At 40.2% G+C, this 24,552-nt stretch overlaps 1 protein-coding gene across 1 annotated transcript in view; it reads right to left on the bottom strand.

Annotated features, from left to right (window-relative positions):
- The window catches only part of DLK1 (delta like non-canonical Notch ligand 1), a 37,829-nt gene extending 14,225 nt beyond the window's left edge, over nucleotides 1-23,604 (bottom strand). The window contains exons 1-3 of the mRNA XM_069103904.1: nucleotides 23,235-23,604; nucleotides 22,090-22,150; nucleotides 19,635-19,765 (exon numbers count right to left, since the gene is read on the bottom strand). Coding sequence (XP_068960005.1) covers nucleotides 19,635-19,765; nucleotides 22,090-22,150; nucleotides 23,235-23,304 — 262 coding nt within the window. The 5' untranslated portion in view covers nucleotides 23,305-23,604. The remainder of the gene's footprint in view (nucleotides 1-19,634; nucleotides 19,766-22,089; nucleotides 22,151-23,234) is intronic.
- Nucleotides 23,605-24,552: the final 948 nt, after the last annotated feature.

Below are 24,552 nucleotides of genomic sequence, written 5' to 3'. Positions count from 1 at the left end.
CCCAGAAACTCTGCTCTACCATCTTGCTATTCATTTCTACTTATATAGAATAACTGGGCATGTATCATGTATCTTCCCCCACTCCTGGTCATTCCTCTGTACTCCTATTCAAGGCTCATCTGAAACAATGGCCTTCTGGTTTATGTTGTGCTAGTCAAAGAAATCAGCCCCAAAATTCTCCCCAGTTAGTCTGGGAGAACAGAAGGAAATATATGAAGAAGGTGGTTCAAATAGAAGCCCTTACTCTTAAAGGAAAAATAGTAGAAGCTAGAACAGAAGGACTGGGGAGACCAAACTAAGGATAAATATATCAGGTAAGCAGTCATAGCAGTCAGGATTTCTATCTGTAGCAAAGAAGGCTTGAAAGTAGAATCTGAGTAAAGACTTTTTTTTTTAATAATCAGATCAATAAAACTGTCCTACTCTCTACCCCAGTCAAAATAATCTACATTCCATCTTCAAAAGATATTGTTATCCTGCATTCTAATGTGAGCTCATATCATTCAAGTAGTCTGGAAGTCCATCCCCCATCTTCTTCCTACCAATCTATATTCTCTCTTCTCTCCACATTCGTATTCCTGATATAAGTAAGGTCAGACTAGATGACCCATAAGGGTCCCCCCACCACTGCGATTTGGCAATGATCTGATCCAAGGTCCAACTGCACCTTCCATAAAATCTTTGCTGATTAATCCAACTTGCAACAATTTCTCCCTCTTCTGATTTCCTATAGTCTATCCCATCCATTTGGCCTTCCCATATGATACATTATATGGTGCAGGTAGTCTTTAACTGGCAATTAAAATTTCATTGCTATTTAGCTCTTCTCATATCAATTTTCTCTCTCAGCACTGTAATGACCTTGTATTTCCTTTTCCTCTTGAATTTCCTTGTATTTTCTGTTTCACTTTTCTGTATGTTTTAACAGTGTATAGGGTCTTCACACACTCTAGATGCTTTCTCTATCTCATTGGTCCTCCAGTGCAAAAAACTCATTAGCTTCTCAAAATTTGAACAATGTGCCTACCATAGTTACTCTACCCCTCTAAAACTCCAGACCCACAGCAACTGGTGGAGCTACCTATGAACCAATGAAATCACAAATTTAGCCCAGGCCTCCCCCCCCCCACAAAAATACCATAAGGTAGCCTATCATACAGAAACATTCAATTAATAAACATAATGAAAGTAATGAGAAATTCAGCTTTGTGGGAGAGAAAGAGCCCTGGAGTGAAAGGCTTGTTATCTGAATTTTGGCTCTAACATTTACAATCTGTTATAACTATGAACAAGTCATTTTCCTTATCTGGGCCTCAGTTTCCTCCCCTATTCAATAAAAGAGTTGAACTAGATGAACTCTAATTCTTTGAATGTGTCACCTTGGTCTGGTCCCAACTCTGCCATGAAATCACTGAGCAAACAGTGAATGTCACTTACTTCCTTCCTCTGAGTGTCATTTTCTTCATCTGTAAAATGAAAAAACTGATCTAAATAATATCTGGGTTCATCTCAGCTCTACCATCACATAATTCATCAGATTCAAATTTATTATTTCTGATAAGAGTCTGGGAATGCTGGGAAAGGGGAAATGGATTTTGCCCATGGCTAGAGTATGTCACAGAGCTGTTGATTATGCTCTTCAATTAAGAAAGGGCCCAGGAAGGAGTTCATGGGAAAAATGGTGGTAAAAACTTGTCAGTAGGGGTGGTATAGGAAGGAGTGTGGATTGAGCTGCCATAGCAGTCAGAAAGATTGAACTGGTACAGAGAAGTCAGTGTGAGTGACAGGGAGAGAAAATAGCTGAGTATGTGGAAGTCAATTTAACCATTCCCCAATAACAAAATGGTAAAAATCTATACACAGTTCTCCAAAGAAGAATGGCAAACTCTTGACAATCACCATGCAAAATTACTCCAAATCACTAATAAGAAGAGAAATGTACAAGACAACACAGACAACAAAAGACGGAAATAATTGCTTAGCATAGTGTATGACACATAGTAGGGGCTTAATAAATGTTTATTTCTTGTGAGTCAGTGTTGGAACGAAGGCGTGCAGGGATATAAGCACATTAAAATATTCTGGAGAGTATTGAGAATTGGTTCAACCATCCTGGAAAATAATTTGGAATACAGACCTTTTTTTTTTAGAAAAAGTAAATAAAATGACTAGACCCTTTAACCCAGACATCCCTACCCCCAGGAGGGCATAGACTGAAAAAATGGCCCTATTTACACTAAAATATCCAAGATAAAACCTTTTTGTGCGTGATATCAAAGAACTAGAAACAAAGAAGGTGCCCATCAACTTGGGAATGGTTAAGCAACTATGGGTACATGAATAAAGGAACATCACTGAACCATTAAGAAACAGTGAATATGGGGTGGCTAGGTGGCGCAGTGAATAGAGCACAGGCCCTGGAGTCAGGAGGACCTGAGTTCAAATCTGGCCTCAGACACTTAACACTTACTAGCTGTGTGACCCCAATTGCCCTGCACACCCCCCCCCAAAGGCAAAAAAAATTTTTTTTTAATTAAAAAGAGTAAGTGAATATGAAGAACACAGAAAGGTATGCCAAGGTGGAAACTGATGCAAACAGAAGTAAACACATTTAAGAAACAATATACATAATGAAAGCAATGTAAATGGAAAGCATGTTTGTGCACACCAACACACACACAAATGAATTCAATGTAATTAGAATGATGGCAGCTAGGTGACACAGTGGATAGGATGTTGGGCATGGAGTTTAGAAGACTCATCTTCCTAAATTCAAAGTTGACCTCTGACACTTACTAGCTGTGTGACCCTGGGCAAGTCACTTAATCCTGTTTGCCTCAAATTCCTTATCTCTAAAATGAATTGGAGAAGGAGATGGCAAACCACTGCCAAGAAAACCCCAAATAGGCTCGCGAAGAGTCAGACACAAGTGAAATGGTTCAACAACCACAATAACAATTACAATGAACAAATTTGACCCTAGAGACAAGTTGGAAAAATGAAATTCCCCTTTTTTTTGGAGGTATGAATATGGATGCGCAATACTGCCCACAATGTCAAATATGATTGATACGTGAGTTTTGTTGAACTAGCTTTTAATTTTCTCTTATTGATTATTCTTTTTTTCTTAATATTTGTCACAAGGTCTGTCTCACCAGGTTGAGGGCAGGGCCCAGGGATATGCTGGGGGGTGGGGTAACTGAATGCAACAACAAAGGAATCCATAGAAATAAGATAGTTAAAAAAAATAAAGTTGATTCTTCATATCTGCAGGAGGGTTGGGAGCTTGCAAGATCTACCTATTTGTGTGAAGCAGAAAGAGTGACCTTATAAACTGGAGGGAAGGAGAGAGAGGAGAGGGAGTGGGAGAGGGGAGGGGAGGGAAAGGGAGGAGAGGAGAGGGAGTCAGAGTCTAGTATAAGACAAGGAGTCGGGTGAGTCAGAAGAGGAGATTCAGTGTCACTTAAACTGAGAATGTGCAATAATGAGAACAAAAACACTAACTGCATATAAAGGTCCCTAAAAGATACTCATTCAGCTAGAATTTATTAAGCATCATGCACCAGCTAGGGGTATAACAACAAAAACAAAACAATCTCTATCCTCAGAGAACTTTTATCATTTTTAAATTCAGTTGGGAGAGAGGGCAGAGACAACACATACCAAGAAAGGTCAATACAAAATATATTATATTACAAAGTAACACTGACAGGAGAGGTGAGACAACTAAGGAATGAGGATATGGGAAACAAATCTCCCAGCGTGACAAGTTTTGCCTGCAGGTTTTATTTCTCTTTTCAAGTCTTGTTGGCAACCAGGCAGTATAGGGCCACACTTCCATGACTGCATCTTCCCGCAAGCATTTATTTCTCAAAGAGGAAGCAAAATGATCAATAAAGGCACAGTTGAATGGCAGGTTGAGTAATTGCATGCTCAACACAAGAAAATATAATGACTATCTATCCATCTCTCTGTGGGAATCAGTCTTCCAGGCTCAGATACCCAGGTCCTGTTTATGGTCAGTTAATCCCCTTGTTCAGTGTTGTCTAGCTGGGGATTACCCCCTGTGGAAATGGAATGGACAAGCATCAAATCAGTTACAGGGTGAACAGACATCAGGGAAGGGAGGGGGAGCAGTTCACTCATCAAACAACCAAAGACTGGTTCTAAAAGTTGTAGTGCTTGAAATTGTACTGATGGAAGATCTTGAGATAATGTGTACATCTTCAGAGGTTTCTTGAAACAACTTGCTATCTTCTGCTACCTACATTCCCAAATTTTCAACCCAAACTAAGCCCCTGGAGTAATTTCATACTTTAGAAATTGTCTTATCTCTGAGTTAGTTAGTCTCTGAGTTCCTCAAACAATGGCTCAAGAAATTCTTCTTGTGGGGATATAAATAGTTAGATAGATAGACAGACAGACAGATACATACATACATACATAGACAGATGTATAAATAAATAAACAAATAAATGTTGTCTTCCAGAGGACTGATATAACTCAATTTGAGGTCAGCTTCCTAAAACCCACAACTTTAAATTTAAGCTAATGGACTTTTGATCACCTTCCCTTTTTTCATCATGCCAAAATCCTGTTTAAATGTTAAACACGTCTGATAACTAACACTGCAACTAGGCTGTACAGTGGATGAAATGCCAAGTCTGGAGTCTGGAGGACATTGTCCTGAGTAAATTCTGGCCTTAGACACTTACTAGGTGTGTGACCCTGCATAAGTCACTTAGCCCTGTTTGCCTCAGTTTCTCATCTGTAAAATGGAGAAATGGCAAGCCATTCCAACATCTCTGCCAAAATGACTAAACAACAATATTGTTTCTGGAATAATTCAACTGATATACAATCAACAAGAAGCTCCCCCCACATAAGCAGATTGAAAGCTAGTCATACCTTCTCATCCTGGGCAAATTTTGCCTGCGTCTTCTGATAAATCCTCTATATAGGGCTTATTTACAATGCTCCTTTTGTTTTCTTTGTTCCATTTTGTTATGTTTTAACGATTTCATTTATAGCAGTGCCATCCCTGACTCTCACTAGATAACCAGCCCATCTCTTTTTAAGGTCATTTGTACACCTGATGATGCCTTTTATGTTACTCTGGACACTTGACTCATCCTGTTGACACATTATATAGCCCTTCTTATATCCATGGAGAAAGGAGTAATTTTTGTATTTGTAGCCCCAGGACCTAGCAGAGTGCCTGGCCTATAATGGGCAATTAAATAAATGCCTGTTGATTAAGTGATTAACTGTTTGAAGAAACTAAATATGTTAAGCCTATAGAAAAGAAAACAATATGGGAGAGGGGGAATGGTGTTTGTATTTATTTGAAGGGCCAATGTGTGAATGAGAGATTTGGCATTCTCCTTGGCTCTGGAGAACAGAAATAAGAGTAATGAGGAGAAGCTGCTGAAAGGCTGATTAGGGCTCAAAGGAGTGATTTCCTAACCATCAGAGCTTTCTGAAAATTGAAGGATCTATTTCTTTTGCTACTGAGTTTCCCATCATGGGAGGTCTTTGAGCAGAGGTTGGATGGCCATTTCCTGAGGATAATGTAAAGAGATTCCTGCTCATATACATATTGAAATAAATTGTCTCCAAGTTCCCTTCCAACTCTGAGGTTCTACAGTTCTGTATAATGATTTATAGTCATATGACAACCTTGTGGAGCATGACCTCTAATCCTTTTAACATGCAAATTGCTACCCAGAAGATGGACCTACTACAGGCTGTAAAATGCCCTACCTGACATGTAGCTCTCAGAACTGTACACTATTTCAAATGTGGTCTTGGCAGTGTCACCATCTGAATAACAGATGTTCTCCATTCACTACATTTTCCATTGTGGATGTCTAGACCAATTTCTTTTAATAGTGTTATCAAATATATATTATTCTAATCTCAACTGAGCCTTTAGTGTAGTAAGGAAATCACTTTTCTCTTCCCTAATTGATCCTCCAACACAGTTCCTATGGCTGCTTTTCTTTTCTCAAGCCTCCCATACCATTCCTCCGCTCATCTGAAGAGAGGACCTTTCCTCACAAATAGAGACCATTCAAACTGAGCCCCCTTTTCTCCCTTATTCTATGTTTCAAAACTCTTTTGGATTTCTTACTCTCTTCTCCTTTGTCCCAGTCTCTGATGAATAGATGGCCCTTCTCTTAATGAAGGGCAACCCTTCTACATATACCCTTGATCCTATTCCCTCCAGCTTCCTCCAGAAGATTGCTCCCATAATAATCCTTTCTCTCTTTAACTTCCCATCACTTCCCATCTACAGACTCCTTCCCTGCTGCCTAGAAACATGTCCAGGGTCTTCTATAAATAACAATCCTTAAGACCATAAAATCCCTTCGCACTATTGTCTATGTCTCATTTCACAGCCAAACTGTTGGAAAAGCTGCATACACTCATCCCCCCCCCACACACACACACACACACACTTTCTCTTTTCTCACTCATTTTCTCAAACCCTTGAAATCTGGCTTATACTCTCATCACTCTTTCCAAAGTTACCAGTGATCTCTTACTTGCCAAATCTGGTGTCCTATTTTCAGTTCTCATCCTTCTTGATCTCCCTGCAGCATTTGAAACTGCTGACCATCCTTCTTTCTTCTACATTTTTGACACCATTCTCTTTTGATTTGCCTCCAAAATTTCTAACTATTCCTAAGTCTTCTATTTTTGTTCTCTGGATTTTTTAGTTACATCATTCTATCTTGGTTTGCCTCCCATGTATCTAACTATTCCTTCTTCTCTGCTGGATCATCAACCATATCCCACCTTGTAACTGTGGGTATACACCAAGACTCTGTCCTGACCTCTCCTCTCTTCACTTTCTATATTCTTTTAGTGACCTTATCAAATCTCCATTAGTTTAATAATCATTTCAGATTTTTCAGAGTGATATTCCTAAAGTCAGATCTGACCTGTTACACTCAAACTGAAGAAACTCCAGTGGTCCTCTCTTTGTTCTAGGATCAATGCAAAATCTTCTGGCATTTAGTGGCTTTCACAGCCAGGCCCCAATCTAACTATTCTCAAGCTTATTATAATACATTATTTCCCTTCATTAACTCTATGATCCAGCCACACTTGTCTTCTTGCTATTCCTCACACATGACCTTCCACTTCCTATCACTATGTTTTTGTATTGGGTGTTTCCCAGGGTTGGAATGAACTCTCTCCTCATTTCTACCTCTAGAAATTCCTAATTTCCTTTAAAGCTTAGCTGAAGCACCACATAAGACCTTTCCTGGTCTTCCCAGCTGCAAATCCCTGCCTTCCCAAATAACCTTGAAGCTAGTTTGTATATTCTTATATGTATACATACATATAGTAGATGATAAGCCATTTGAGGACAGAGATTTTTATTTTTATGTTTGAATTCCAAACAGTTAACAAGGTATCTACCACATTTCAGGTAGAAAATTTGATTGATTCAGACTCAAGGAGTATCCATTAAAGGTTCCATGACAATATGGAAGGTATTCTCCCGTTAAGCAACCCAGGGATTGGTGCTTTGCCCTTTAGTGTTTTTCTCAATGACTTGGATGAAGCCATAGATGAAACATTAGATTTAATAATGACATAGCTCATACGATAATATGAGCTCATATGATAATAATAATCACATGATAATATGATTTTATATATGATAATATCGATATGATAATAATAAATAAAATCATATGATAATAATATCCAAAAAGATGCAAACAGGATAGAAACATTGGTTGCATGTAATTTAGCATGGAAAAACATAGTCCTACATTTGGGTTCAAGAAATCAACTTCCTAAATACAAAATAGAACAGACAGGGCTAAATAGCAGTTCATCTTAAAATATATATATGGGAACTTTAGTGGATTACAAGCTCAATATGAGTCAACAGTGTACTATACCCAGCAAAAAAGGAAAAAAAACTAATTCAGACTTGTACTGGGACAGGTAGGTGGTACAGTAGATAGAGCATTAGACCTGCAGTCAGGAAAACTCATCTTCTTGAGCTCAAATCTGACTCAGATACTTACCAGCTGTGTCATCCTGGGCAAGTCACTTAACGCTGCTGGCCTCAGTTTCCTCATTTATAAAATGATCTGAAGAAGGAAATGGCAAACCACTCTAGGATCTTTGCCTAGAAAACCCCAAATAGGCTCACAAGGAGTTGGTCGTGACTGAAAACAACTAAATAAAAACAACAACCTGGGCCTGAATGAAAAGAAGAATACTTTCTAGAAATTGAGATGATAATCTCATTCTACTTTTCTTGGTCAAACCTCATGTGCAGTATTATCTTCAGTCCTGGGCACCACATTTTACAAGGGGTATTAATAAGCTAGAGAGTATCCCCAGGAGGACCATCAGGATGACAAAGGGCTATATGCCATATGAAAACCAATTGAAGGAACTGTGGGTGTTTAACCTAGACAGGAGTTGACTCAAGGAGGACAGAATCACTGTATTCATGTTTTTAAAAAGTCATCACATGGATGAGGGAATAGATTTGTTTTGTGGTCTGAAGAGGATAAAAATAGAAGCAATAGGTAGCAGTTTTAGAGAAACTAAATATTAGACTTAATTATTTAAAAAACTTTTTAACAATTAAAAGTATTCAAAACTACAATAGTCTGCCCTGAAAAGGTAGCAGGATCTTCTTCATGTAATATGAATTTTTCTAGTATGGATAGCATTGTTATGAATTTCCCTGGAGATTTATGAAATTCTTAAAGCAAAGGTTGAATGACTTGTTGTGTATATTGTCAAAAAAATTTTGGTCAAAGATTGGACTAGATTGTCAATCAATACATAATCAACATGCATGTATGCACCTATTCCATGCCAGGCATTGTGCTAGGCATTGGATAGGACACAAGATACATTCCAACTCTAAAATTCTGTGATTGTATAATTCTGAAACATGCTATGGGACCATCTTTTGCAGAAAAAAAATCTTCTAATGAGGTCCTTAAAACATTAGTAATTAGTCCTCTTGTATGGAATCCAAGTGAGACCTGTATAAAATTTTACCTTAAACAGAATAGTTATGTTCTATGAAGTCCGTGAGTATAATATTTCCATACTTTAGATAACCCCACCAAGAGTAAAGATTACAGCCCAGAGGTGATATGGATAGTGGAAAGCATGCAGCATTTGGCATGAGGAAGACATAGATTTAAATCCCATGGTAGACACTTATTACCTATGGAATCTTAGGCATATCGCTGAACCTCTCTGCCCCTCAGTTTCCTCATCTGTACAATTGGGAAGGTAAATTGAAGTTCCCTTCAAGCTGTAAATGGATGGTTTTATGATCCTGTGATATATCCAAGATTGCCAATCCTATGCACCTCTTATCTAAGTCTCCCAGAAAGCCTCCCTCTTAGGTATGACCAATTTGGTTGGGAATCATCCTCCAAGTCCCTCACTTTTCTGTGATTATCATTGGGACACAGAGATTATCTGTCAGGCCCTCACTCTTGCTTCATGGGCAAGAACTTCCCTCCCGAGGGAGGGAGGATAGCTCTTTGATGATATCTCTTACAGCATTTCTTTGTATACAGTTCTTGGTTAATACCATACTACAACCTGCACATGCATGCACACATACGCATGCGCACACACACACACACACACACACACACACGTCTGTGTTGTTCTTTGGGTCACCAAGAGAAGAGCACATATTAGTGCTAAAAAGGCAGATTTGTATGTCAGGGAGCAGCTTGGGACCATTTAGAATGCTGTGCAATTTCCCAACTGGGATCTAGTCTGGTTTCTTTCTGCTCAATTCTTGGCCCATTTCATTATTCATTATCCATCTGCAGTTCCTGAAATGCATATTGATGGGCCAAATTGGCATGCTACCTATAGACTGCATGTCACAATCTGGGCTACAGGCCTTTTGCCATCATAGATGACATTGCTGTGTATTTCACTAAGGAAAGTTTGTTATATTCTGAGACTCGACTCAATTAGCACAAGGTCAGCTGGGAACAGGGTCATTTGCAGAACCTTGGCATGAATAGAAAATCCTTTTTTCTTTTGGACTTTCCACAGAATTTCTTCCATAAAACTAGTGAACACCTTTGGCAGATAAATAGCTCCCTGTCTGACACCTTGCTTGATAGCTATACTCGGCACATTGTTGAAGAGAGTAATCTCTGTTGTCAGTCTGTCTTCAAATCTTGTATAGTTCTCGCACTTTGTCTGAGGAAAGCCTTTAAGGTTTCATTTTGCTCTACCCAGCCAAACAGTCCCTTAAAGTCAATAAACTATATTTTAAGAGACCAGAAACAGCTAGCTACAAATATAGCAGTCATTGCAGTATCAGCTGGCTCTGTGCAGTCAGATTATCTACTCACTGGAGCAAAGGTCAAAGTAAGTGCCAAAATAAAAGAAAGGATAAAAATGAGATGAAGGAACTATGTGTGACTATGGAAGGTGAGCTGTGTTTGAAAACTGGAAAGTGAATCAAAGGGGAAAAACTTTATTTTACTAACATTTCCAAAGGAAGTTTAATCAATGCAAAAATGATTGCTACAATAAAGAAGCAGAAAGCGCTCCTAAAGCACCTTAACAGTGACAGACACTTAATCTCCTTGTGCAGCAGGGATTTGGTAACCAAAAGCAATGTGAATTTAAGTTTGCAAAATACCACAATGGAGAAAAATGGAAGATTATGAACAACATTACCTCCTCAAACCTCAAAAGACTGTTAGGGAAAAAGTGGGCCTGTGGAAAACTGAGCATGAGACAGACAGAGCTAAACTCGATTATTCTGAGAACAGCTACCCATTCACAAGGACAACAAATAAACACAAAACAGACCCTCCCACATTTTTATACTGGTCTATTCCTCAATAAGAGGAACCATAACATTTGGACTCAGTTCACTCTTGTACCCAATATACTGTGTAAAGCAGTGCTGATGTTATGAAAAAACTGCAGACTAAGTGTATAGAGAATAAACATGCACAAACAACATAATTGTTAAAGGGCCAGTGCTCAAAATACATATCACAAAAGGTGGACAAGCTAGGAAGTATTTTTACCTCTTCCCACCAGGAAGGAAGGAAGGGAGGAAGGGAGGGAGGGAGGGAGAAAGGAAGAAGAAAAGAAAAAAAAAGAAGGAAGACTGAGAAGACATTAGCAACTGCAGAGCCATATACCTGATTTCTTGTTGCCATAAAATAAAATCTTTATGACTCTTTCATGCATGTATCAAAGATATTGTCAGTGAAAACAGATGACTGATAGGTAGATAGGTAGATAGATAGATGATAGATAGATAGATAGATAGATAGATAGATAGATAGATAGATAGATAGATGGATGATAGATAGATAGATAGATAGATAGATAGATAGATAGATAGATAGATAGATTGATGATACATAGATGATACAGTGAATTTTGTCCTGCCACTGGACTTTGATGAGGAAGTAAGGCTCATGACTTCATGCAGCTCTACCTCAATTAAATCCAATTCATTCTCAAGTCAAGACATCACCCCATGATGTCATTGACCCTCTTCAAAAACAAAGGATGAACAAGAATAACAACAGAAGGGCATTTGTGAAGTGTTTAGTATGTGTCAGGTACTGTGTTAAGCCCTGGAAATAAATATACAAGCAAAACAGAAATAGAATCACTGGCCTCAAAGAGCTTAGACGCTAGCTGGAGAAGACAACACATAAAAGCTGAAAAGTGGGGGCGGGGAGTGGGCACAGAAGGCACCTACTTGGGAATAAAGTAGAGAGGTTGTCTGACGTGCCATGAGCTGTTCTGAATTTAGGAGCCAAATCTTTGACAAAATTTGTCTGCAATGTTTCATGTGTTTATAGTCATGCAGCTGACTGAGAGGTACCCAGAACAAAAAAAATTCTGTTGTATATTTAGTGCTGCTTATGAAAGTAGGTAGACTAATTAAAAACAACATCTTAAGGAAAGGATGGTATGAGCCAAAAGTGGCCTGTGAATAAACTCTTAAGGTGAATTGAGCTTTTCTTTACTCCTTATAAAACAAAATTTTGATTCAAATGATTATCACATGCCATAGCAAAACAAATGGATAGTTTTTATTTGGTACTAGAAGCATAAATCAAAGGATGACAGATTTAGAGTAGGAAGGAATCTCACACATCATTGATTCCAACCTACTAATTTTATGGAAGAAGAAACTGAGGCCAAAAGAGGTTCAGGGATTTACCCAAGGTCACAGAATTGGGATTTGAACCCCAATCTTCTGACCCCAAATCCAGATCTTTTCCCACTACTCCCTACTCAGTCTAGAAATATTTAGACTCATAGTCCTAGAGCAGGGGTGGGGAACCTGTGGTCTCAAGGCCACATGTGGCATTGTAGGTCTTCAAGTGAGGCCCTTTGTCTAAATCCAAATTTCACAAAACAAATCCATTTAATAAAAGGATTTGTTCTATAAAACTTGCACTCATTCAAAAGGAAGCACACAAGGACCTAGAAGGCCACATGTTGCCTTGCAGCTGTAGGTTCCCAATCCCTTTCATAGAGTCTTAGACTTAGAGAACTACAGAGTGGGAAAGGATAAGAGAGACAACCTTTACTTTAACCTCCCTCCCCCTCCCCACCATCAAAAAAAAGGGGGAAAAAAACACTCTGCATTTGTTTTATTGTAAAAAGTGATTTGGGAAACATTTGCTGATGTGGTCATCAACAAAATGTCCTCAAGGAAATGGATATTAATTGCATAAGCAGACCTTAACAGAATTTTAATTTAACTTCCAACACAACCATGGCAACTTAATCTAGTATAGCAACTTCAGCTTCTATTTTCACTCTGGAAAGATCTGAGTCACTAAGAGCACAGTGCATTTTCAAACTCCTATATTCAAAGGAATTAATTAATGGTAGAATAATTAGAGAATCATAGACCAGCTCTAAAACAATAACCTTGACAAGACCAATCATTCATCCTTAAGGGAAATTTTGTTAAAGATTGCATTTGAGAAGCAACATTGTATAGCGGGTAGCATCCTGGCCTTGGAGTCAGGAAGACCTGATTTGATTTCTACCTCAGATACTTATGACCTCAATTTCCTCATCTGGAAAATAAAGGGGTTGGACTTGATGGCTTCTAAGATTACTTCTAAGTCTGCATCTACGACCCCATGATTCACTAAACCATCAAATTTATAAGCAAAGAAGAATGATACTCTTCACACATGGCACTCCATCTTCTGTCTTCATAATGGAAAGTTCCCCACACCTCCCTCTTTAATTCTGCCTCAAAGAATTCCTCTCTTCCTTCAAGAAGCTGATCTAGGGGGAAAGTGAGGGGCAGCCAAGACTGTGGAGTAAAAGCAGGGACCCCTCCAAATACCTGCAAAAATGAATCTAAGCAAATTTTAGAGTTACAGAACCCACAAAACAACACAGTGAAACATATCTCCATCCCAAGACAGCCTGGAAGGTCAACAGGAAGGGTATTTCGCACCAGGGTGGGAGCCGAGCACCGTCTAGTGTGGGCCATGCTGGTGCTGACAGGGCAGAGCAAGCCTCAGGGAACTTAATCACTGGCAATTGTGGTGGTTTACAGACTTCTCAACCCACAAATTCCAATAACAGGGTGGAAGGTCAGTGGCAGAACTCTGCGGGACCTGGGTGAAAGAGGAGTGTGATCTGGCCCCAGCCCTAGGGCAGCAGTAGAGATGGCAGGGGCAGCAGCAGCAGCTTCTTCCCAACATCCAGGCCCACAGACAGTGCAGGGATCCAGCAGGTGATACAAAACCCCTAAAGCCTGGGACCCCAGACCCCCATCCCCAGTGGAAGCAGAGTCTTGCCTAGGCAGGGAGTTAGAAAGTCAAGTATTTGGCTGGGAAAATGAGCAAACAGCATAAAAAAAGTCAGACTATAGAATCTTACTTTGGTGACAAAGAAGATCAAAACATAAAACCAGAAGACAACAAAGTCACAGTTCCTACATTCCAAGCCTCCAAAAAAAATATGAATTGGTCTCAGGCCATGGAAGAGCTCAAAAAGGATTTTGAAAATCAAGTAAGGGAAGTAGAGGAAAAATTGGGAAAAGAAATGAGAGTGATGCATGAAAATCATGAAAAACAAGTCAACAGTTCACTAAAGGAGACCCAAAAAATACTGAAGAAAATTAACACCTTAATAAAATAGAGTAACCCAAATGGCAAAAGAGGTTCAAAAAGTCAATGAGGAGAAGAATACCTTGAAAAGCAGAATTGCCCAAATGGAAAAGGAGGTCTGAAAGCTCACTGAAGAAAATAACAGATTAAAAATTAGAATGGAGTAAAAGGAAGCTAATGACATTGTGAGAAATCAAAGCATTATAAAACAGAACCAAAAGAATGAGAAAATAGAAGACAATGTGAAATATCTCATTGGAAAAACCACTGACCTGGAAAATAGATCCAGGAAAGGGAATTTAAAAATTATTGGACTGCCTGAAAGCCATGATAAAACAAAGAGATTAGACATCATCTTTCAAGAAATTATCAAGGAAAACTTCCCTGACATTCTAGAACCAGAGAGAAAAATAGAAATGTAAAGAATCCATCAATCACCTCTTGAAAGAGATCCCAAAAGGAAAACTCCTAGGAATATTGTAGTCAAATTCCAAAGTTCCCAGGTCAAAGAGAAAATACTACAAGCAGCCAAAAAGAAACAATTTGAGTATTGTGGAAATATAATCAGGATGACACAATACCTGGCAGCTTCTACATTAAGGGTTCCAAGGGCTTAGAATATGATATTACAGAGGTGAGAGTAGCTAGGATTAAAACCAAGAATCACATACCCACCAAAACTGAGTATAATACTTCAGGGGGAAAAATGGAAATTCAATGAAATAGAGAACTTTCAAGCATTCTTGATGAAAATACCAGAGCTGAATAGAACATTTAACTTTCAAAGAGAAACATGAAAAGGTAAACAGGAAAAAGAAATCATAGGGATTTATTAAAGTTGAATTGCTTACGTTCTTAGATGGAAAGATGATATTTGTAAATCATGAGACCTTTGTCAGTATTAAGGTAGTTGGAAGAAATAGTAGATAGATGGATAGATAGATAGATAGATAGACAGACAGACAGATGGCACAAAGTAAGCTGAATATGAAGAGATGATATCTAAAAATAAAATTGAGGGGTTATAGCGGAATATATTGGGAAGAGAAAGGGAGACATAGAATAGAGAAAAGTATCTCACATAAAAGAGGCAAGAAAAAGGCTTCACAATGAAGGGGAAGAGGGAGGAGGTGAGGGAATGAATGAACCTTACTTTCATCAGATTTGGCTTAAGGGGGAATAAATGCATACTCAATTGGGCATCTTATGCTACAATAAAGTAAGGGGGAAAGGGATAAGAGAGGGAATGATAGAAGGGAAGGCAAGTTGGGGGAGGGGGTATTCAGGAGCACTTTTGAAAAGGGACAGGGTCAAAGGGAAAAAGTGAATAAGTGAGAGGGGGAATAGGATGGAGGGAAATATAGTTAGTCTTTCACAACATGACCATTATGGAAGTGTTTTGCATGACTACATATATATATAACCTGTACTGAATTGCTTGCCTTCTCAATAAGGGTGAGTAGGTGGGAAGAAGGGAGAGAATCTGGAACTCAAAGTCTTAAAAACAAATGTCAAAAAAATGGATTTTTACATGCAACCGAGAAATAAGATATATAGGCATAAGGGTATAGAAATCTATCTTTCCCTACAAGAAAGGAAGGGGGAAGAGAATGGGGGGGGTGATAGAGAGGGCAGGTGATAGAGAGGGAGGGCAGGTTGGGGGAAGGGGTAATCAGAATGCATGCCATCTCAGGGTTGGGGGAGAGAGGTATGGGAAGAAAATTTAGAACTCAAAATCTTGTGGAAATTGATGTTGAAAACTAAAAATTAATTAATTTTTTTAAAAGAAGCATATTTGGACTCTGGTGGCACTGGAGGAGAAGGTGGGGCTCAGCTCTGCCTCTCTGAAATCCAATTCACAAGCAATTCAAGACATCACCCTCATGATGTCACTGGTCCTCTTAGAGAAAGAGGCATGAACAGCAGCTCAGGTACCATATCTTTCTGCAGGAAGCCTTTCCTGATCTCCCTTTGTCTGGAGGTCAGCAATAGGAAACCAATCACTTGATGCAGCTGCATGAATGAAAAATGGTCCAGATTTTGAATTTGGGAAACCATTCGTTATTGCTCTCCTCCTAAGTCAATGAATGGCATTCCCCTCTCTGGGTTTCAGTTTCTATATCAAGAGGAAAATACTTTGAAAATCTTAAAGCATTTTTAAAAAGGAATGATTTTTTATCTTCTAGCTATTTTTCTACTGTTTTGAGGTTTGTCCTAGTTCTGACCTTCTACAGCAGCTGGGTGGTTCAGTAGAGAGAGCGCTGGGCCTGGAGTTATGAATGAAGACCTGAGTCAAACCCTGCCTCAGACACTCACTAGCTAGGTGACCCTGGGCAAGTCACTTAACCTCTATTTGCTTCGAGTTTCCTTGACTATAACATGGGGATAATGATAGGACCTTTGTTGCATGGTTGTTGTAAGGGTCAAATGAGATAATATTTATGAAATGCTTAGCACAGTACCTGGCATATAGATCACTTTTAATACATGCTTCTTCCTTCCCTATAATTCTAGCACCATTTCTACCTCTGACATGATTTCAAAAGGTTCCTTCTAACTCCAGCACTCAAAGTCTTAGGAATATAAATCCAGTCGATTCTTTGGATAGGTTTACTAAGGGCCAATTTGTAGGTTAGTGACTCTTCATAGACCACTGTTCATCACCCTGGTTGCTCTGGGAACATGTCTATACATTAGTTGATGTCTTTTATAAAACATAAGAGAGAGAAAAAGAATTTTAGAAATAATCTATTTGGGGTGGCTTGGTGGCTCAGTGAATAGAGCACTGGCCCTGCAGTAAGGAGGATCTGAGTTCAAATCTGGCTTCATACACGTAACATAAAAAAACTAGCCATGTGATCTTGGGCAAGTCACTTAACCCTAACTACCCTACCTTCCCCCCTCCAAAAAGCAAAAGAAAAAAGAAAGAAATTATCTATTCCTTACTATTGTTCCACAAGAAATGATGAGCGGGCAGACTTCAGAAAAATCTGGAAAGACTTGTATGAACTGATGCTGAGTGAAATGAGCAGAACCAGAAGAACATGATTCACAGCAAGAGCAACGTTGTGCAATGACCAACTTTGATAGATTTAGCTCTTCTCAGCAATGTTAAGTATCTAAGACAATTCTAAAAATCCATGATGGAAAATGCTATCTACATTCAGAGAAAGAACTATGGAATCTGAATGCAGATCAAAGCATACTATTTTCTCCTTTCTTATGTTTCTTCTTTCTCATGGTTTTTCCCTTTGGTTCTAATTCTTCTTTACAACATGACTAGTGTGGAAACATCCTTAACATGATTGTACATGTATGGTCTATATCAGATTGTACACTGTCTTGGCGAAGGAAAGGAGAGAGAGAAAATTTGGACCTCAAAATCTTATAAAAGTGAATGTTGAAAGCGAAAAATAAATAAATAATTTTGGTTTTTGTTTTTTAAAGAAATTATTCCAATCTCTTTATTTTATAGAGAGGAAAACTGAGGCATAGGTTGACTGTGCTAATAGCATCTCCCATTGCCCTGGGGGAACAGGATAATGAACTGCCATTTCAGAACTTATCCCCTGATAAATTTATAGGTGGTGCAGTGGATATAGCACTGGGCCTAGGGCCTGAAAGACCTAAGTGTGGTCTCAGACACTTAATAGCTGTGTGACCCTTGACAAGTCACCTAACCCTGTCTTCCTCAGTTTCCTCCTGTGTAAAATGAGCTGGAGAAGGAAGGAGCAAACCACTCCAATATCTTTGCCAATAAAACCCCAAATGGGGTCACTAAGAGTCAGACATGACTGATCAACAACAACAGAAAGCAGCATTAATTAATTGATCTCTTTTTTTCATGCCTCACACTTCCTAGGCACCAACCATGTATATAGGACAGGCACACAGTAGGTACACAGTAAACATTTTTAATTGATTACCTGCAGCAGCCTTTCTGCAGTTCTGACACTATCTCAGTTCAAATTAGTTTGGCCATGTTTAATACTCAAGTTGACCAAATACAGAAGATCATTCTCTTAGAAAATGCACTACAGAGAAAGTATGGGGAAATTAAATTTAAGTTGAAAATTAAAATCAAACAACTCATTAAGTGTCTACTTAATAAGGACTGGGGGGAAACAAAGGCAAACCAGATATAGTCTTATCCTCATTAAACTTACAGTCTATTAGGGGAGAGAGGGACAATATGTATATGTAAGTATAATATAAAACAGAGCATGGGAAGTGCATTAGTGAGTTACAAAGTTACAAGAGGAAAAGGATTATTTCAAATGAATTAGGAAACATATTGGGAAGAAGGCAACATTTAATTAAATCCATGAAGATGAACCTCTTCATTTAAGAGACTGAGTCAGGGCAGCTAGGTGGCTCAGTGAATAGAGCACTAGCCCTGGAGTCAGGAGGACCTGAGTTCAAATCTGGTCTCAGACACTTAATACTTACTAGTCATGTGACCTTGGGAAAATTACTTAATCCCAATTGCCCTGCCTTCCCCCCTCCAAAAAAAGCAAAGAAAGAGAGAGACAGTGAGAGAGACATAGAGAGAGAGAGAGAGAGAGAGAGAGAGACATAGACAGAGAGAGAGAGAGAGAGACATAGAGAGAGACAGAGGCAGAGAGACAGAGAGAGAGAAAGAGACAGAGAGAGAGACAGAGACAGAGAGAGGGATTGAGTGACTTAACCAAGTTCGCAAGGCAGTAAAGTGAGAAGAAGAGGAAGAGAGAATAAATATATATTAAGTGATGACTAAGTGCAGGTACTGTGCTATGCTTTTTACAGATATCATCTCATCTGATCCTCAAAGCAACCCTGCGAAGTAGGTGCTATTATTATCCCCATTTTACAGTTGAGGAAACTGAGGAAGACTTAAGCTAAGTGATTTGCCCAGGTCACATAACTGGTAAGTGTTTGAGGCAGGAATATGAAATGAGATCTTCCTGACTGCAAGTCTAATACTATCCACTGTCCCATGTAGTTACCTAGGAAGTTACATCTAAACAGATATCTCTTCCTCCTCTGAAGCTTTTTCTGTGGCTGCTGACAAGTACTTAAACTGAACCAAGCCCCACCTGTGGCCCCATCTAATATCTTTACATTTCTACCATCTCTCCCTTCCTTCCCTGCCCCAAGATGCGCATGGACCTCACCCACTTGGACACGCCTTCATATTTTCATTGAGTTATGTTTTCCCCATACTTCAAATCTACCTTACCAACCACAGTAACATCGCCCCCAACGAGGAGAGATTCTTTGTTTCTAATAGTGCTCTTGTGTCTTCCAGGATTTCCAGCACAGTCTTGAGCACACAGTGATGTTGAGGAAAGCCTCTATGCACAGAGGGAGAGGTGGGTCATCTCCTACAAAACTGTTAGCCCACTTGGATCAGTAGATGGCGTACTTGTCCATTAAATCACTATCTAGGTCCTATAGGCTGCTGCCTTTATCAAGATGGAAAAGTAAAGTACCGTATTCACAAACCTATGTCACAGAGACTTCCGATCCAGCCATCCTCACAGATACATTGCCAGGGCAGGGAACAACTTCCATGTAGACAGCCAGGAAAGGGCACACACTCATTGCACAGGGGTCCCTGCCAACCAGGTCGACATCTGCAAGAGTCCAGGGCTTATTCAGTCAGCAGCAAAATTAGTCAGAATATTACCTGATATGATTAAGCTAAAATTCCACCCAGTCCAGAAATTAGGAAGGAAAAAAAAATAGAAGAGATCACTGGTAAAGTCAGAAGGAAAAAAAATGAGCAGACTTAAACAGATCATAAAAACATAGAGGAAAAAGAAAAATATTGAGAATCAGAACCCCTAATTGTCATTGCAAATAGAATATAAGCTTCTTGAGGTCATGGCTGCTTCACTTTTGTATCTGAAACCATAGCATTTACTCAGTACAGTGTCTAACACAGTAAATGTTTAACAAATGCTTGTTGATTGATTGATGATGATAAATGGGGATCCCAAGAGATAGTGAGGCTAGAAAACTGAGACCTGGCACAAGTCCCAGCCATGAGGGAGAAAATGGAAGGTAAATACAGTTGCCCATCACTTGGCACCCTGTTCTAATCTGTCCAAGGGCAACTTCCTTCTCCTCTCCCTGGTTTTCTCAATAACCTCTCTCAAAACATGCCTATCTTACTACTTTATGAACTCTCCTCTTGGACTCCTGATTTATTCTTATATTCTGAGTTACTTGTAAGACTCCCAAATCACTATTCTCTCTAATCTGTTTTAATTTTTAAGTAAAATAAATACAACTTCCAATTTGAAAGTAAAAATTAAAAAGGAGAAGGGGAAATACAGTTCTGCTCTTCAAAAAATGTCACATTCTTGTTCAAACAATTCTGGAAAGCAATCTGGAATTTTTTTTTTTAAGTTACTAAAATTTCCATACCCATCGACACAGAAATCACTGCTAGGCATACCGGTATACCCACAGGAAGCCAAAGACAAAAATAAATTTCCCATATACATAGAAATATTCATAACAATGTTTTTGGGGGGAGAAAGTAGAAGGCTATTAATTGAGAATGGCTTAAAAAAAACATGATACATGAATCAAATGGAACATTGTTGTGTCACAAGAAAAGATGAATGTGAACAATTTAGACAAGCGTGGCAAAAATATATGAACTTAACACAGAGTGAAGTAAACAGAACCAGTCAAACAACCTGCTTAATGACTACAACAATGTAAAGAGGAAAAACAAAAGTGTCTCTGGAGAAAAAGTGAGAAAATGCCCCTCCCTCCCTTCTTTGCAGAGGTGGAGAGCTACGGGTATGAAATATTGCACATATTGTCAGATTTGATTTAGATATTGGTTTGTTTTGCTCAACTGTATTTCTTTTTAAATCATTGTTACAAGGAATATAACTCCATTGTTAGAGGAAGGGGAAAAGATATAAATTTAGGTGGCAAAAAAAAATCAATGAAAAACTTTTAAAAGAAAAAAAGGCACATTCTCAGAATGCTCAAATGCTTCAGGAAGCAATGATTTTAATAAGTGTGGGCACTGCCTCCAGCTATATAGGTAAAAATCCCATTACTCCCTTGATGGGTTTGTCCCACTAAAAAATTCATCACCTGGTGCCCAATTTTATGGTGATGAGCCTCTCTACTAGGTTGGTCCTTAGAGGACAGATGCACACTTCTGCTAAAAGTCCTTACTATTCAGCTTGAAACGACCAACCCAAGCTTTAATTCTGCAGGCATAGCCTTCAAAATCCAAGGGTCACATCCATGCTAAAATGAAGCATTGGAGGTGGAGGCTGGGGGGGTGGGGAGGGCGGGGAGGAAGAACTTTCAACCCATAAGAAGCTTAAAATCTCCAATCTAACCCAAGGCAAAATGCCAAAAGAGAAAATCTTTTTTTTTTTTTTTTAGTGAAGAACTTGTGCATACCTAATAGCTCTTTGTCTACTATGAGCCCACGCCTGGAATCATTAAACTGCCATTTCTAGTTGCCAGAATGGGGGCAGGGAGCCATTTGAGAGCTGCAGCTTTGGGACTCCCCCACTCTTGTGGGCTGGGTGACTCTCAATGGTGAATCCACTTGCCAATCACTAATCAATCAATCAACAAGCATTCATTGTCTTCAATGTGCTAGGCACTGTGCCAAGTGCTGGGAATACAAAGACAAAAATAAAACAATCTCTGACCTCAAGAACCTAACGTGCTATCTATCAAGAGAATCAACATAAACATATATATATATATATAAACATATGCAAAATATATCACCAAGATGCTAGGGACTGGCTTGCCCCAGAGTCAGGCCCTGCTCAGTGAGGGAAGTTAGGTATGTAGGGGGAGGGCAGGGAAAGGGGAGAAGCCTCCTAGAAAATCTTTGAGTATTATTTCAATCTCAGCAGTACATCCAACATTGTCCCCAGTAACCACCCTCTCGGTCCTTTCTCCTCACCTACACTCGTCCTTGTCACAGATTCCTCTGTCAGGGTGACAGTCAACCTCACATTCCAGACCTAGAATACAGAAAGTACCCTTGAACTCCAGAAAGCAAAAAAGAGATAAAGAACTGACACTTCATTGGAGAGGTCTTGATAGGACTCCTTAAGGCAGCAGAAAGATTACCTTTGAGGCTTAAAGAAGTCGAATGGTCCCCAAACAGAATCAGAGAAAACATTTTTTTAAGCTAGTAAAAGAAATAAATGGTTAACTAACTTTGAAAAATCCTCAATTGTCCCCAAAGGTGCTACAAATGTCATGATGTCACTGTAAAATCCATAATCTAAGTGATGGGCCTTCGTCCTCTGGGTTCCCGTGTATGTTTTAGCTGTGCAAGTCTGGGAACCTAGAAATCTAAATTACATCCTTAGGCCTCTGGGATCCTCAGTTTCCTCATCTGTAAAGTGGAGATCAAATGGAGGTATGTAAAATCTATGCATTGCCTAGATCACAATGCTGTTGTGAGAAAAGCACTTTACCTTGTGGTTTTGTTTTTTTTTGGGGGGGGGGTCCTCTTACATTCATAAGTGATGTGCACACAATATGCTCCTACTATTTGGAAAACACCCTAAACCTGGCCCCTTTAGTTAGTATGCAGGATGCTAAGCTATAGACATCAAATACGGCTTGCCCAAAGACCTAGGAATTACATTGCATCCCCCTTCTGCTCGGGGTCAGAACGTTTTATGTCAGGAACCTGAGACGTTTGCAAAGTTTTGGTGTCTTAAGGCTGTGTGTCCCAGGGGAGCTGTCCAAACCTCAAAGCTTCAGGCCCTGAGACCCAGGCCTTGAGCTCCCTCTTAGCCACCATCCCTCCCGGCAGCGTCAAGACCTTTCATCCTTTCCCATCCCTCTCTAGGAGACTTTCTCTTTGAGAACAGTGGTGCCCTCCCAGAAGGGAGCCCTCCAGACCAGCAGGAGATAAGGGGAGCACTGCGCCAAAGGAGTACTGGGGAGGGATGGCCACGTCCCTGGGGAAAAAGCAAAGAACAGAGCACTTTTCCCTCCGGGCGCGGATTCCGCGCCTAAGGAATAGTGGGGCTGAGATTTAGCCTGGGGCTAGAGGAGGAGAAGAAAAAGAGGCTGGGGGAGATACCTTACCTACAGCAGAGAAGAAGCAAAAAGGTGGCCCAAGAACGCACAACAGCAGTAAGGATCCTGGGGCGAACATCGCAGCACCAGAGAGGGTAGCTTGGCCACTGGCTGCAGGGGAAGAAAAAGAGTATCCGATGAGTCTGACTACTCCACGTCCTCGGGTAGCCAACAGGGGCCACCCGCTTTCCCAAATGCTTTTCCCAACAAGGGGTTGTGCGGTCCAGCCTCCGAGGACCCCCCTGCGGGAAGTCACACACAGGTTCCAGTGCAGTCAGCGTAAAACCTCCCTTCCGCGTCGCCTTTGATCGCCGGGGTCCCTCCGCGTCCGCCCCAGGGTGCAGTGGCGCGCCCAGCTTAGTAGACCGAGAGTGCCTGCACTGAGAGGAACATGGAGCAGAGCGAGGTGGGGGAGCCGCATCGCCGGCTGCCCGCCCGCCGCCGTAGCCGCCCCCGCCCAGCCCCAGTTTACACTCCCTTCTCCTCCCTCGGTCCCGGGACTCGTGGGTGGTTGCGCTACCTCAGTCTGGGGATGCGAGCGGAGTCTTATGGTGCAGTTCGAACTGAGTGCCCCAGCACCTTAAAGCTCTCCTTGACCGACACTTGAATTTTAAAAATCAAAAGATCGAAAATTTAGAGCTCAGAGACTATATAATCCAACAGATGAGCAAACCGAGGCCCAGAGTTGAGTGATTTGCCCAAAGTCCCATAGGCAAGCAGCAGAGTCCAAATTCGATCCGAGTATGAACTCCACTTCCCAACGATCTTCTTCCCTAGAATCAGAAAGAAGCCCCAGCCCCTGGAGCGGACCCAGGTGGGATGTGTTTCCTGAGTATCTGTGTGCCCCCTCCTGTCTCCTACATCTTCTTCATGTATTTTGCTCTTGGTGCCCAGTTACCCCCTCCGGATCCTTAGGAATACGGATCCTAGTCTGGGACCGAAAGCTGGAGTGTGTTCAGGTACACACCTTATTAGCTGTTAACCTGGAGTTCTCTTCCCTTCTCCCAGTTACCTGAAGCACCGAAAAGAAGTGTTTATGTGTTTGTAGTAGGTTTTATGGAGCTAGGCTGGGAAATTTTAATTTGTAAGCATCTTCTTACCTTTTGATTCTTTCTTCTCCTTAGTGCCTACCCATTCTGCTGCTGGAATCCCACCCAATACTTTTGTCTCTTCCCGCCTCACAATCCAGATCCACAGTGGTACCTCAGGGTATATCCTTCCGTTTACCACCAGTCTAGACTTCTGTTTACTAGCTAATCTGATCAGCTGAGGTATGTTGGCATAACTGGGAATCAGGATTTAATGTGGCACACACAAGCACGCGCGC

Source organism: Petaurus breviceps, unplaced genomic scaffold (assembly GCF_028583685.1).
Source record: "Petaurus breviceps papuanus isolate PSGF00001 unplaced genomic scaffold, PetGlider_PUasm1.0 65, whole genome shotgun sequence".
Taxonomy (NCBI): Eukaryota; Metazoa; Chordata; class Mammalia; order Diprotodontia; family Petauridae; genus Petaurus; species Petaurus breviceps.
Note: the sequence above shows the minus strand (reverse complement) of the source record. Positions and strands in the feature narration are given on the sequence as shown.